The sequence below is a fragment of the Haliaeetus albicilla genome, chromosome 1 (assembly GCF_947461875.1).
Source record: "Haliaeetus albicilla chromosome 1, bHalAlb1.1, whole genome shotgun sequence".
In the NCBI taxonomy this organism is placed as follows: Eukaryota; Metazoa; Chordata; class Aves; order Accipitriformes; family Accipitridae; genus Haliaeetus; species Haliaeetus albicilla.
In genome coordinates, this window is record NC_091483.1 from 26,092,363 (window position 1) to 26,108,126 (window position 15,764).

At 40.5% G+C, this 15,764-nt stretch overlaps 1 protein-coding gene across 5 annotated transcripts in view; it reads right to left on the reverse strand.

Moving 5' to 3' along the window:
* Nucleotides 1-12,240: 12,240 nt before the first annotated feature.
* The window catches only part of EGF (epidermal growth factor), a 65,315-nt gene continuing 61,791 nt past the window's right edge, over nt 12,241-15,764 (reverse strand). For 4 of the 5 annotated variants that reach the window (XM_069782826.1, XM_069782850.1, XM_069782817.1 and 1 more), the window contains one exon: nt 12,241-14,981. In XM_069782826.1, the coding sequence (XP_069638927.1) occupies nt 14,761-14,981 (221 nt within the window). In that variant the 3' untranslated portion in view covers nt 12,241-14,760. Of the gene's footprint in view, nt 15,077-15,764 lie in introns of all 5 variants that reach the window. The other variant, XM_069782843.1, reaches the window with a different exon arrangement.

Sequence of the window (15,764 nt, forward strand, 5' to 3'; positions counted from 1 at the left end):
CCATCACTTCGAGAGACTGTTTACCAGACACCATGGGGCAGCTTAGAGGAAAGTCATGAAAAATGTATTTTGGTAGCTCAAGAGCAGGTCTGTCCAACTAAAACCTGACAGTAAATCTGCCTACTAGAGAGTGCAAGAGCTCTTAGTTGCAAATGTATATGCAATGTGACACTGTGCTCACCTGTGTTTTTCCTCCAATACACTCTTTTCAGTTGCCACAGATTTTTGCAAAGCAGAAAGGAGGCAGGGGTCAGACCTGCAGGTACCATCCTGGTCTAACAGGTCTAGACCTGGTCAACAAGACTTACCCATTTACAGCAGGTCTAAACCAACACAAGGAAACCCAGCCTGCCTCTGGCGGCTCTTCATATGATCTATAGATACACATTATTTGTGGTTAATCACACTTACAAGAGTTTCATATTCATTATTCAGTGAAATATAACTTTTTTTTAATCTATTAAATCTTCACTATCTGCAGTTATTCCCCAGGGCACAATAGATAGTGAGTCAGCAGGCACAGATTTAATTATCAGTTTTTACTGTAAGGTGATGATGTTTATTGATATCACTATCAGACAGACACTGAAATGAAGCAGATGTTAATCTGAGGTTAAGCTCCAGGAGGCGCCTAGCAGTCTGACCAAAGGGACTGATGTTCATCAGATAATAAAAGAGGAGACCTCCCTCCCTTCCTCCCTCCCTCCAGAGGCCTGCACAGAGCTCCCAGAAGCACAGCCTTGTTTTGCAAATTCCTCCTCACACCGTTTCCAACCCGTCCAACAAGCGGCTTATCCCTTAATGCAGAGCTTTCAGTTGGTTCTAGCAGACTGTTTAACCTAACATCCTATTTTGCTTACATAGGAACTTTATGGTTTGGTTTGGTTTATTTTTCCCCAGCATGTCCTAAATGGTGATGCCAGAGAAGTTGAGAACAGAAGAGAAGTAGTCACAAAGTTTCTGTGGTGTCACAGTTGTGAGCAGAAAGCCTGTTAGTGATTGCCATCACACCAATGTCTGCCTTAAGTAAATCCACAGCAAGGCAAAACACTGCTCTCCAGATTAAATGATACAACGTAGAGGAAAGGGACCTTCAGTGGGGAAGGAGAGGATGACAAAATAGCAGCAGCTTTCTATGTTTCTCAGTCTGCCATCGCTTTCTAGTGTTGAGAGCAGTGAAGTGACAGCCTATATACTAATAAAATATATGCTGGCAGCTGACACTCACTGAAATATAGTAAAGTTTAACATTAGAACTTGCAACAGGACTAGTGAGCTGATGCAAATGATCATTCACATGGGTAATTTTCATAGCTATTTCAGTGGTACACTTTTTCCTAACGTGAATGTGTCTTCCAGCTTCAGTGGAAGATGAGTGGAAAAAAAACCCCATGTTCTATTTTCTAGATAAACACTAGTGCTGCATCCTACAGCAACACCATACATTTTATTTTATTATTACCATTTGTGGATCAGCTAGGGCACTTTTAAGCCGAATCACATTGCAGCAGCATCCAGACTCTTATGGTCTGCTCCCAACCCAGCAATGGCATGGCCCAGCCCTGTGCCCAGCCTGCCGCACCAACAGGGTGATCTTGCTCTGGCCCTGACTCGGGTAGACCTGGGCAAGTCTCTGGGCACCGCGCTGCAGGTCATGGCATAAGTAGGCTTCACACAGGAGGGGAGTCTCATGCACCCAAAGAGCTGGGTGTCTCAAGAGGTACAGACTAAGGGGAGAAAAGAGACACAGATAAGGCACCACATTGTCCAACATCAAAGAGCAGTTAAGTGGCAAACCTGGGACCAGAAGAGAAGGTTGCTGGTTTACATTGATTCACGCCGTCCCCTCAGGCCACATTTTCTCTGTTAAGGTCAAAGCCAGAAATAGTTTGACAGAACATGAAGATCCCTTCCTTGAGGTCCTGCTCTTACCACCACGCCCAGCTTGACACCTGGACGTAGGACGCTCAACAAGCTGATGCTGGTATATGTTTAAAACGATGCAAAAGGCTTGCTTTAAACTACTAGGAAGAGAGATTTAATACCACTGGAGACTGGCAGAGTTAATGAGGTGGGGGAGCAATGATCCTTTTTTCCAATTAAAAAGAGAAAAAGAAGGAGAGAGACCAATCTTTGGAATTTCAACATGCGAGAGCAGATTGTGTGCAAGAGAACCATGCTTAATATCTGTGCCTAGCTGAAGGGAATTTGTGGTTTCATTTCAGGCCCTTTTGGACTGTTTTTCATGTCAAAATTACATATTTGCTATAATTTGTCTCTCTTCCAAGATTTACTGAAACAAAGGAAACATTCGAATGAGATTTGAGACAACTTCTTTCTCACCTGTCAGGAAGGTAATCCCCAACCTTCAGATAAATGTGGGCATGTGGTTTCCAGTATTCTCACTCCATATGTCTTCACAAACACCAAATAGATCTAACATAAGAGGACATTTTTTTCCCCCATAGATCAAACGGTTACAGTGATGGACCTTGCCCAGGATGATCCAGACTTTCATCCATATAATGCCTTCATTTGTACTCCCTATAGAAATACAGACTCCCTGGCACAGAAATCAGGAGACAGGTTGAAGGTACCAACCCATTCCAGCACTTTCGATCTCAGCCATGTCATCTGTAAAGTGGAACAAAAGCATAACACCCAATTCAGGAATTGAGCCTTACAGGTGAACCACGCAACATTCTGACCGCTGTAACTCTGAAATGAGGAAGACACTTCATGGTGGTGTTTTGTCCTGACTCTCATTCCTAAAGAAAAATGGTGTTTGATGCTTTGTGTCAGCTCTCTTCCTCCAATATTTTGGAGCAAATGCTCTAGCTCTTAAATCTGCTGCTCACATGGTTTCTTGTGGGCTTGAAATCTACCTTCATATGCTTGTGTTCATACTGGGTTTGAGGAAAGATCAATGAAAGCAGAGGGAGCAGCTCCTGCAAAAGAACAAGAAGGAAAGGCGGACATAGAAAGTCAGGTTTGCACCATACCTCGCCGCCTGCCCCAATTAAAGGAAAGTTTAATCTGTGCATATGCATTCACATGAGGAATTTTTGCCAGTACAGCTGTTTCAGTTACAAATCACACCTGATGGCACTCTGACCCCTGTTTGTAGAACAGGTCCAGCCCTTGCCTTACCCCAGAGGCAAGTTTCCTCTGCTATAAAATGCAATATAGGGTGAAAACTTGAGGCACCAAGATCAAGCAGCCTTGACACAACCAAAGCCTTGTTATTTCCTATATGAGCCACTGGGTCTGGCACTGGCATGAACAGATCAGGCAGGGGGAACAGCAACTGGACTGACAGCTGCCAGGGTTGGCTCCACCACTTACTGGCTGGGAGCGTATCTCTCAGTGCTCTTGCTTTTCTTGCTACATGGCTGGATACCTTCCCAGAGCAGGGAGACAGGGGAAAAAAGAAAAAGAAAAAAAAAGTGTTTTACATAGGATTTTCCCATTGGAGAAGGATGTGGGTGTGCAATTAATTCTTTCCAAGAAAGCAAACATTGAGCTAGACAAGATTTTCTTCAAAATCCCATTGACACACCAATGCAACATTTAGCATGTAATATAGAAAAGTCTGTATGACACAAGGTGGTGTTTCTTTCTGACATAAATGGGCAGAAGTTATACATAATGCAAAGCCATAAATGCTGACAGACTTTTGCAAGAATGTTTACATTTATTTTTCATAGCCCCAAGAAATCGATCTGTAAAGACTTCCCATAAGAGACTGCATTTGGCCCTGAATTATTGTCCTGAGAGACTGTGTTCCTCTCTTCCATCTGACACATTTTACAGAGGGTATCAGCATAAGGATTTGCACCTCAGCTGTGTCACGAGCAAAGAATTGCAATTGTTTTAATATGCTACACTGGGACATTTAAACATTGATAGTCAGGTACTACTTTACAACTCCCATTAGATTTGTTGTAAAGCACACATTTATGAAATAAAATATTGCTGTATTCACCCATAAAACTCTATTTTGTAACAGTACCAAGCATCTGGTTTTAATCAGAAGTCAGGAAATTCAGAGTTCGAGCTGGAACTCCATCCTTTCCTAAACTCATTGTGTTTAACTTCTGCAACTCAGATGTGAACAGGTTCTACAAAAGTCTCATTGCCCCTACTGAAAGCTAAGCACAACAGGCATACAGGTTTGGAGTTAGGTGATGCATCAGGGGCAATTCCACTTTTTGAGGCTTCCTGATGGAGCAACTGTAACAGCAGTAGTAAAGCAGGACAAAGAGACAACCCAGAACATCATTGCTAATAGTTTACACAATGGCATTAGTGTGTGAAGCAGGCATGTTTGAACTCAGCTTTCAAATCCAAGCTCTATCTGAAAATGGTCTTATATTTTCTAAGATTCTGTTTAAATTAATTTAACGCTTCCTTTCTCTAAAACCACAACAGGGATTTTGCTGGTAAAATACAATCAGGATTGAGGACCAAAATAATTTTTTAGTGTAAATCTATTCTAAATCATTTTGTTCATGAGTGAAGCAAAAATCCATAGGAACAAAGAAAATAAATGAATGTAATGCACATAAACAAAGTGGTTAAATTAATGCTGGACAGACAGTTTTTTAGTGCAACATTTAATAATTTTTAGTTGATCAGCTTTGCTAGTAAATAAATGGATTTTCATTTGTGGAGGTTTTGCGAGCGTTGTACTATATATCTAGCATTCGCTCATTCATGTCAACCTTTTTTTTTTTCTGAGGCTTTTCTCTGCTCCTACAGCTGAGGCATGCCCTCAGCTAGAAGTTTGATTAAAAATTAGACCCTCAAACCCTCCTCAAGAAAATAAATGGAGTTTCAAAGTATAAGAAGAAAGTTTATTGAATGCAAACACTCTTAAAATCTAAAAACAACTTGAGAGTTCTACAAAACCAGGGGCTCCAGTGGCATTCACCAGATACTTAAAAGGAACCTTGACAGGTTCCTTTCAGCTATGATCATAGAATCATAGAATGGTTTGGGTTGGAAGGTATCTTAAAAACTATCTAGTTCCAACCTCCCTGCCATGGGCAGGGACACCTTCCGCTAGACCAGGTTGCTCAAAGCCCCATCCAACCTTGCCTGGAACACTTCCAGGGATGGGGCATACTCAGCTTTTCTGGGCAACCTGTTCCAGTGTCTCACCACCATCACAGTGAAGAATTTCTTCCTTACATCGAATCTAAATCTACCCTCTTTCCATTTAAAGCCATTATCCCTCATCCTATCACTACATGCCCTTGTAAAAAGTCCCTGTCTGTCTTTCTTGTAGGCCCCCTTTAGGTACTGGAAGGCTGCAATAAGGTCTCCCTGGAGCCTTCTCTTCTCCAGGCTGAACAACCCCAACTCTCTCAACCTGTCTTCACAGGAGAGGTGCTCCAGCCCCCTGATCATTTTTGTGGCCCTCCTCTGGACCCGCTCCAACAGGTCCATGTCCTTCTTATGTTGAGGGCCCCAGAGCTGAACACAGTACTCCAGGTGGGGTCTCCCAAGAGCAGAGTAGAGGGGCAGAATCACCTCCCTTGACCTGCTGGTCACAATTCTTTTGATGCAGCCCAGGATACAGTTGAATTTTTGGCCTGCAAACACACGTTGCCAGGTCATGTCGAGCTTCTCATCAACCAACACCCCCAGGTCCTTCTTCTCAGGGCTGCCTTCAACCCATTCTCTGCCCAGCCTGTATTTGTGCTTGGGAATGCCCCGACCCATGTGTAGGACCTTGCACGTGGCCTTGTTGAACTTCAGGAGGTTTGCACAGGCCCACCTCTCAAGCCTGTCAAGGTCCCTCTGGATGGCATCCCTTCCCTCCAGTCTGTTGACCCCACCACACAACTTGGTGTCATCAGCAAACTTACTGAGGGTGCACTCAATCCCACTGTCCATGTCACCAACAAAGATGTTAAACAGATCCTATACATTCACATAACTCTTCTCTGAAGCTTAGCCAAACCCTTGTGGTCTGCAAAGTTCTGCAAGAAAAAGCTTTTTAGAAAGTCCTGAAGGGGAAAACAAAAAAAAAAAAAGCTGAAGGTCTCATACCCTGCAGGACTGGAGCTGTGACTGGAAATCTTGCCTACATGTACCTGGCCTCTCAGGTTTCGCAACACTGATTCTGTATGTTCAGCGAGAGGGAGATGCTACCGTAAACTTACTATCACTTTTCTATCCAGTAGCCAGGAAGACAAATCATACACTTAGAATGATATTTACCTTTTAGAGTTTTAAAGAAAAAAAAAAAAATGTATCCTACAGCTCAGAGTACCAGTTCATCTAACCACTGGATCCACTTTCATCTAACACCTGTAATACTGAAGCAATTCTCTGCTGTGTCCCTTTCGCCTGATAGGACAGAAAATGTTACATTAACTTACACATTTCTGGGAATACCTAAAGTTCCTATTTGAGAAAGTGTCAATTGATATTGCTTCTTAGCCATGGTGGTGAAGAAAACAAATGGTCTTCCTACATAAATCTGTGTGTTTCAAGGGGGCTAGGTGGTCACTCAGTAAGACAGTATATGGTAAGCAGATACAGTTCAGGTAGGTAACCAGCAGAAAGGTGTGGATATTTGATCTACATTCTCTATTAGTTTGAGTGCAACAGTGAGCACATGTATAAAGCACAATCCAGCGTGAATACAGGTTGCAGAGTGGCCTGACCACTGCCCAGAGCTACTGAACTGAACCCAAAGAGGTAGCACACACTGCATTCATCCACAGGCTGGGGCAAGAGTGAGACTCTGTACCCTTGGAAAGAGCTCAGTTCCACTGAACACTACATTCAGCTTTGTGATATTTCTTGGATATATCCATTGTCCATTAGTATAATAACATAATCTGTTCTACTAAATCCTTAAAACTAATTCACTATGTGCTAATGTAAAGACAGAAACACACAAACTTGCATACAAAAGAACCTCAAAACATTGCACCAGAAATGGTAGTTTCACACATAGAAATAGTGGAAAGAGAGGTCTAGAAAGAAGAGTTTATATTAATTTATGTCATATGAGAGATGATCTGGATTTGTCTTCAGGAAGACCTGTTCTGATGAACCATTGCCTTTAACCACCGTTTCTTCATTCTCTCTCCCTCTTCTAGACCATTTGCAGAATAAATAACCTCCCTATTTCATTCCTATTTTTATGATGAGATTTGAAACCTGCCAGCCATTGTCAATTAAGGTGTTTCCCATCCTTCTGGGCATGTGTTTGGCTTTTGTTTTTGAAGCAGCAGGCTGTGGATGCTTGTTATCTATGCACAGCATGCAGGATAAATGCAAATGATTAGTAGTGTACTAAATATGACCCTTTGATTTTGCAGATGGGAAGCAGAGGGATACTACCTGGGTTACAAAGCCATCTAAACCTAAGGCTGAATGACCTGTAACAGAACAATGGATGGTGAAAAAAAGTAGCAAAAAACCAAACCAGAAGAAAAAATACACATTAAACTGGAAAAAGGTGAAACGTGAAATCTATCCCTTTTCTATAAACACATGTGGAAAGAATAACACCTAGCCTTTTTATTCTTGGCTTCTCCCCCCCCCCCCTTCACATTCCAAGAGAAGATCTGCCAACTTTTGGCCGTATCCGTTTTTCTTCTGTTGTTTGCCAGTATTAGTGCACTCTAGCAGACATTCTTTCCTAAGACTTCAAAACGAGTCATTTGTTAGGTCTAACTGTTTAAAGAACCCAGCCACTTTTCCCTCCTTTGCTCATAGCAAGCTGGGTGGTACACAGCACATTCGCATACCCGAGCTTACACCCTATGGCTTTGGCTGAAATCTTGAATTGAAAAGACTCTTGAACCAGACTTCACACTGCATGCTTTGTGTTATTGTAGATCAGAAGACCTCGCACCAATACATTCAAATGCTTCTAATGCTCCCTTCATCCTAAAATATACACTGAGGCAAACATACCTGTGTTTTGCTTATTGAAGCCTCCTGATGCAGAGCTTCAGTACTTCTGTTCTGTAAAGCATTGCTAAAATCTTAGATCTGGATCTGCTTATCATTACACATATAAACAGAGGGTGAATTCACCTCTACACAAAAGGTTAGCACAGATTAACTGTTTGAGGATTTAAGTTGCACTCTATGGCAAACAGGCTCTAGACAAAGGGCTGAGTTTTACCAAGAAAGATTAGTTAGTTAACATCACTCAAAAATAAAATATTGAGTGAGTTCGGGTGTGCAGTACCCCTCCTTTGTGTATAATAATGTGGGAATGGGGTTAGATTCAGATCTGGTGTAAAACAAGTCAACAGTAACAACTGTGCTAAAGCTGCGTCCACTTCAAACAGGTCTTAATCTGTCTCTGGAGCCGCAAGAAATGTAAATCTCAACCAGCTTGATTCCAAGTCCACTGATTTTAATGTTAATTTTGTTTATAAGAATAGCCCTTCTGTGGGAATTTCTTTCAAAGATCAGAAAACACTCCACACGGAGAGCTATTAGACTATAGGTAAGAATTCTTGTGTGTGTCTCTCTCTCTCTTTCCTTCCTTCTCTTTTTTTCTTCAAGTGGAGAGGAAGCTTGCAAGGACCTGCTAAGTTATTTGCCTGACCCCACCCCACGAGCAGTGGAGTGAGGAACAGAACCAAGAGCTCTTGATTGCTCACTACCACTCTAATGTAGCAGCATCCTCAGCCACAAAGCTCTGAATTTGCATTTTGAGGGAACGTTACATGAGATGAAGAAGAAGAGTAGGGAACCATGGGCTGGATGAAGACTTTAGGTTTGGTTTATTATTACATCCAGCCACAATGTAGATCAGATCCAGACCCAACTGCCTCAGCATTTGGTAGTGTTCAGCTCTGGGGTCATGGTTCACTCACTATTATGAAAATGGGCTCATGGTGTGTTTTGACGTACTTCCTACAATTGATACAGATTATTAGGTATGAGAAAGGAGAAAAGAACTATTATGATTACAACATATAATAAGCAGTAGGGGGTGCCTTGTTATATATCTCAGTCTCCCGGAGGTGGTGTTTAGCACATTTCTGCGTTTAAGCAAACAAAAGTCTCTTAGAGATCAAAAATCATTGTATAGTGATTAACGATACTGAGAAAGCCAAAAAATGGACAGTTAATACCATGTTTAGGCTCTCATTTAGGAGATTTTTCAGAGAAGGGTGTTACTTAAAACTAACTGCTGTTGACCATTGGAGAAATGAGGAAAGATACTATAATCTTATGCAATCCCAGTTTTGGTCTGTTCCCTTGACCTGGATTAACCTTTTTCCTTTTATCTGTATTTTAATTCCAAACACCTCGCTTGAATGCAACTGTATCCAGGTCTCTGCTAAAACCTTTGATGAGCAACACTAAGGTCAGCGGAAATAAGTTTGAACTCTATTATTATTTCATACCAATACTGTAGGGATCCTTGAATCTCCCAGAATTATTAGTGATTTTGGTCTCCAGTGAGTTGTTCAGCATCTGGCTGTATTTAGTTTATTGATTTCTTTTTTAAATGGTTACCTGTCAAGAACCATTTAAAATACATGTTTCTTCTTCTGAACTTACTATTTACAGGCACACACGCGGCACAAAGGCTGCACAGATCTGGACCCAACTTACTTTTGTAAACAAGAAGTAAACAGAAAAATGGCCATTAAAATCTTAGGCTAATTATTTCTATTTCTTTCTTGAGTGAAAAAAGTTTAAATTTATATATAGCACACTTTCACTACTCTTACGTTATGACTAACTACTCTTAATAGACTAATGAAATGTCAGCTGTGCATTCTCTCAGTTTATTACATCACACTCAAATGTACTGTTTCATGCAATCAATATTAACAAAGATCATGTCCATTAAAACGTGCACACTGTTCTGTAGACAGCACATAAACTTGTTGGCTTTAATCAATAAAAAGCCCAGAGCTGCTCAAAAATTGCTGGGTCATGAAACTACGAAGCTATTAAACAGTGTTGGTTTTTTTTTTAATAAATCTCTTTTTTATATGGGCACGAGTAACTAATTCTTTTATAAATTATTAAGTATTCTTTTCATTGTTTGCATCATATTGATACCTAGGGGACTTATTAATGGACCAGAAGTCCAGCTGCTCTGTTTCCAGTAGCTGCTCACATAAAAGTGAGAAATTCCCTTACATGGTGTCTTTGACTTACTTTTAACACCATTCCAAATTGGTCTGGATAAAGGCCATGTGGGTAAGGCCAATATTGCTGCATGGACTGAAAACTGGCTGGCAGACAGGATCCCATAACTTGTAATGAGCATACAGTGAGGGTCAGACTGATGGGGCCAGATTAAGGGTAACGTGGACAAGACTACATGTGAACCGAAGCTCCTGGAAGGCATGTGGTACAAAGCTGGATGCTTGGAAAGGTAACAGTGTCATGCAGTAGTGGATAAGAGCAAAACCAAGGGTCTAGGATGAAGATGTTCTTAAAATTAATCTTGGAGACACACCCTAACTTCTTACCTGGAAAAAAGGTAGCTGCCAGACTACAGGGTCTTGATCTATGAAGTGTAGAAATTCCTTCTAGGCTTTGGTTTAGCTTCTGCTTGTGTCTAATAGAATGAAAAAGACAGAACCATCCCCTCCAAAAAGAAAGTCGGCAGGGAGAAAACATTGTGGTTGTAATACCTAGGCTTGAGGAGGAAGACTCGATAGTGGCCAGGATCCCAATATAGAAGCGCTTCTACATCTTTATAGATTATTATTGTAGCAGTTGCCTCAAAAGTCAAGTTCCAAGCTCTTGAAATTGCAGGATATTGAGGGCCCGTGTGGCTGGTTAGAAGGGACTAAGGCTTTTCACTGGTCTGAATCTAGTCTGCCTCAGTACTGAGGAGTGCCTGAAAGTTAATCCCATGATGAATGGTCTTCACAAAGTTGGCTGTTCCTGGTCCACATCAAAACTGGCATTAAACAGCGGTCTCAATAAAAGATCAGAGGAACGTGAGCCAACATATGCTATCACCCTTGCAGATTGTGTTTGGGGTGCATTCCTGGGGCTCGGGGGGGGGCTTCTAATGCCACTAACATCTTTCCTTTTCACATGCACAGAGATAAAGATGGCAAGTTATCAGGGAGTGAAGCAATAACACCAAGTGTGTCCTGAAGACTAACGGAAGAGGGTAGGCATCACCCTGAAATAACATGAGATAAAATGACTCCCAATAAGAAAAAAACACAATATATGTTAACAAGACAGAGATTTCCCTAATCCCATTCTGAATAATTTTTTTTACCTTTTTCCCTAGATTTTTTTTTTAAATATTTTCATCCTGAAAGACATTACCAGGATGGAATTTTTTTTGCCCGAACAGATAAACCTCTGCAAAGCTGCAAGTGACTGCAAAAGGGGCTTAAAATGAGATGTGTCATGTATCCCTATGACTAGGAACCATTGCATTGCCTATGGCCATTATGAATGAGCATGAATCATTCCTCACTTGTTCACGATGAAAATATGGCTTTAGAGAATTGAAATGTCAACTTCAATAAAGTCAGGGTTTACTAAACTAAACAAACTCATTTTCTCCCTTGCTTTTTACAATTGACCAATAGTTTTGTCACTTTGGACCTTGTCAAGCTTTCTCCCCTTACATTTCTAAATTCCTCTTTTACAGCTTAATATAACACATGTTAATTTCATTTTTAAAAGTCAGAGTATACCAGTAGGATTTGAGGTCTATACTGTTAGCTACATACCCAGAAAGTCTAATAATTTTAAAAGTTTGGGGGTTTTTTTTGCATACCTGAAAAAAAGTTTAGCCAAAAAACCTGAGAAACCTCCAGGATTCAACCATTTCACTTCAACTGATGTGCATGTAAAGCCTAAGAATAACATCTTGGAGACCAGTCTGAAAACATATTGTGAAGCCATGGGTAATATTTCCAGACAAACAAGCAACAACATTCATAACAGTCATTTAAATGTGCAAAAAAAGGAGGACATGGCTTCTACTGGTTTATGGGAATGTATAACTAAAATAATAAATAAAAACTTACCATATTCAAGCTGGGATCTGCCTGTGAGCTGCAGAAGATAATCCTTATTAGTATAGATTCTCTGAGCGGTGAATGAAAAACCCATGATATCTGCACATGCTGCACCAACACATTACACACTGTGGCTGTATGAAACCAATGGAGCTATCAACAAACATGACATGGGTTAACTGAAACCAAAATTTTGCATTCTCTTCTTTTAAAACAAGAGGGACACCAAGGATTTTTTAAAATTTATTTTATAAATCAATAGCTTTATAAACATACAAATAAACCAAATATATTATATTTGTGTTGAAATATCATTTCAAGGTTTTACATTAAAGATTATTTTGAGTTTAGAGCTGAGTTTAGAAAACATTTAAAACTCAAAACACCCTAATTACAAAAACATATCAGCTTAATTTTCCTATCTTATTCTGTAAAGAACACTATCAAATTTAAAATTAGATCCCTAGACTGAAGGAAAGCAAAGTAAACAAAACACAGGGTAGAATATGAAACTAATTTGTAAGGAGTATGAAACACCTTTGTTTAGACAAGAGTCAAAGTTACAAATCTTTTTTTCCTTTGACCAGGGAAACTTCCAACTAAATGTTGACTGTTATTCAACACAACTCCTTGATTTTAAGCATGCAAACATGTTTCACCAGAGATAATCAAAGTATGGGGATCAAAGTCATTTTACTGTCTAGCTCTCATGGAAATTAAATGCTTTACTGAATCGGGGCCTTTATAGCTGGACTCTCTTCCCATCAAAACCACAAGATCAGTGATGAACTGTGAAAGACCAGGGAATCCAAACTAGATGCTTTTAACAATGTTAATGAAATTAAACTATACTGAACTTAAAATCAAATCTATCAAATACTAATGGTTCAGCCCAGTGGTTGTCCTCTCCTGAACACAGTTTAATATGCCAACTCTCCCCAACCACTTCTCTTTTCATGGAAGTAACCTTGTTGCCATTCACAAAAGAGGATGCATCTTCATTGCTACTAGTTCCAACTAACCTCTGGAAACGCCTATTTTACAAGTTTATTCTGAATTCAGAACTGATGTGATTAGAAAACAGACTTAACAATTCAAAACCACCAGCAAAAATCACTTTAGAAGATAAACAAATAAGTGACAACCCTCTACACAACAGAGCATTATAATTTTTGTAATTCAGACACCTTGGGCTCAACGTTCTTACTGTTTACACCAACATAAATCAGAACCGACTCCACAAAGTTACAAGTGTGTAACTGTTTTGGACAAAAGGTAAGAGCCTTTCAATACTTTTTCCCTTCACTGGCCTACAGAGCTGGTAACCAAACAACAACATCCCATACCTTGCCGGCAGAATTCTAAAAAAACCAGAAAACAGGATGGTAAACACACAAATCAATAACATTTGCTACTATTATCCAGCTAATGAATTACAAGGAACGCAGGTGGTGGGCACTCTAGTGGAGTTTAAAGAAGGTGTCTGATAGTTACAGTAGTAGGCTTCAAAGACAGAGAACTGAGAGATCCCCTACAATGAAAACATTATTAGTAATCTAGCTGATTTCCAGATATCTTCCAAAACGTTCTGAAAACAGCCTTAGGAAGTCAAGACTAGTGGTGAAAATCACTTGATAAACAACTAAGCTATAACTCTGTATACAACAGAGCTTTATAAGTGAGTTAGTTCTTAGTAAATAACTGGAAGGGAACCGTAGCTGTTAGAAAGCCAGTTACAAGAAAAAATGGTGTTGTTTTCCAATTGTTCCCATGGATTTTACCAGGCAGCACAGATCAGTTACATGGAAGTCAGTCTAAACCGAGGTGGTTTTTTGTTTGTCCCACTTCTCCTGTTCTTTTCGAGCATCAACTGGCCGGACTTCTTTCCCCACACTAACTCCTATATAATGGACCAGGGTTTGCTGTCAGACACACTTCTGTGAGGCAGGGACAGCTCCAGCACATGCTTCCTCGCAGGGCTGAAAGCAGACTCAGGCCCACTGCCTCAGTCCAGAAACAATCCAGTAACGCTCTGAAAGACCAGTGTAGACTGGAAAATTTAATGAAGAATCACCTTTCCCCTCAAACATTACCTCTCACTTCATAGATGTGACCATCATTAATACCATATGCTCACAAACAATCCTCCAGCCCACCAAACCTGAGAAATACAAGATCCCATTTGGTGCTCACTTACAGAAGCAGATACAAGAATATCTGTGGTGAAGTCCAGGAAGTTACAGTGGCCTTACAGCAGTGCTGGGGAGAGGCTTAAAGTGTCCATGAACAGTATTTTAATAAAAATATTCATTTTTAACTCATTTTCCTGCATCATTTTCCATTCCAGTTTCTCTGCAGTTGTCCTTGTGGCCCATTTTCTAGGCAGTTTCTGGACTCTGTGTATGTGTAAAGACCACTACTTGCAAAAAACTCCATTAGAAAATACTTATCTCTGATAAATCACCCACTTGGCTGTTTTCCCCTCAATGTCCTTTTAGCAGGCAGTTAATGAAGTTAGCAGCAGTGACCCTTAAAGTGATACTTACAGAGTACTCATTGCTAATACATTGCTCACAGTAATTCTTCCAAGCAGAGATGACAGGGAAGGAGTGGCAAGGACTTCTGTGTTTTGTTTTGATTTGTGTTTTTTCTAAAGCAGATTTTAACAAAAAAATGAGGGTTGCTTCAGTGTTTCATGAGTTCCCATTCTCTACTGACTTCATCCTTCCTCCTTTTCCTACTGAAACCCAGGCTGCTTCTAGTCTGGCTGCATCAGCAGGCTGGCTGGGGCAAGCTCGCAGGGCTCCCTTTCCAGCAGGGACTTTGGGGGGATGCTCCAGGGAGCCTGGGGAGGGCCCTTTGCTGCTCCCATGGGCTGACATGATTTCTCACCAACGGGAATCTCTTGTTGACAGCCTTGTTCTTTCTTCTCTTCTGCCAAAGTCTCTGCTGCTTTGTCGTATGTTATAGGCTGTTCCGCTGGAGAAAACCAATATGTATTACTGAAAGCCATTTGAGAAGCTTCACAAGAACTAAGCTAAAAGAAAGCTAATGGCATCTTTGAGAGAGGAAAGCTATGAAAGGAAGCACAGGATCGGGTTCAGAAAATTACAAAACCAACTCATGTCGGGAGAACAAAAAAAAGAGGCAAAGTCAAGAACTTGCTTCAGAGTTTAAGAAATTACTTGTCCTAGGCAAATTTCATGGGTTTCTGTTTTAATACATAAGAATGGGAAAAAGCATGCCCAGGACAGGAAGACTACCTGCCTGGCAAAATTAAAGCCCCTGCTCCAAAGTCAAAATATCTTAGAATTATTCACTGGCATGGTATAAGAACTTTCTTTAACATGCTAGAAAAGACATCAGTTTATTTACCAGTCTTGTCTAAAATGGTTGAACCACTTCTGCTAAAATTTTCAACCAGGAAAAAATCAGACACCTGTTATGGGAAATTTCTGTTCCAATAGCTGCATCTGATAAAACTATAAATGAAAACAGAACTTCCTAATGGGAAACATCAGGCTTCCTTCACTGGACAATACAGTTCTACACATGTTCACAATATTAGTCCAACCAAGTAAATGTGAGGCATATTTTCTACTGATGAATAAAGTGACTTCCCATCATATGTCTACGGACAGGATGGGCAATTTGGAAAATCTTGTGAGATGCCTGCCCATTCAAGTATCCTCAGACATTTGTCTTTGTATATTTCTAAATGATGGATGCAAACCACATTCTCTAGTAATTTCTGTAGTTAGG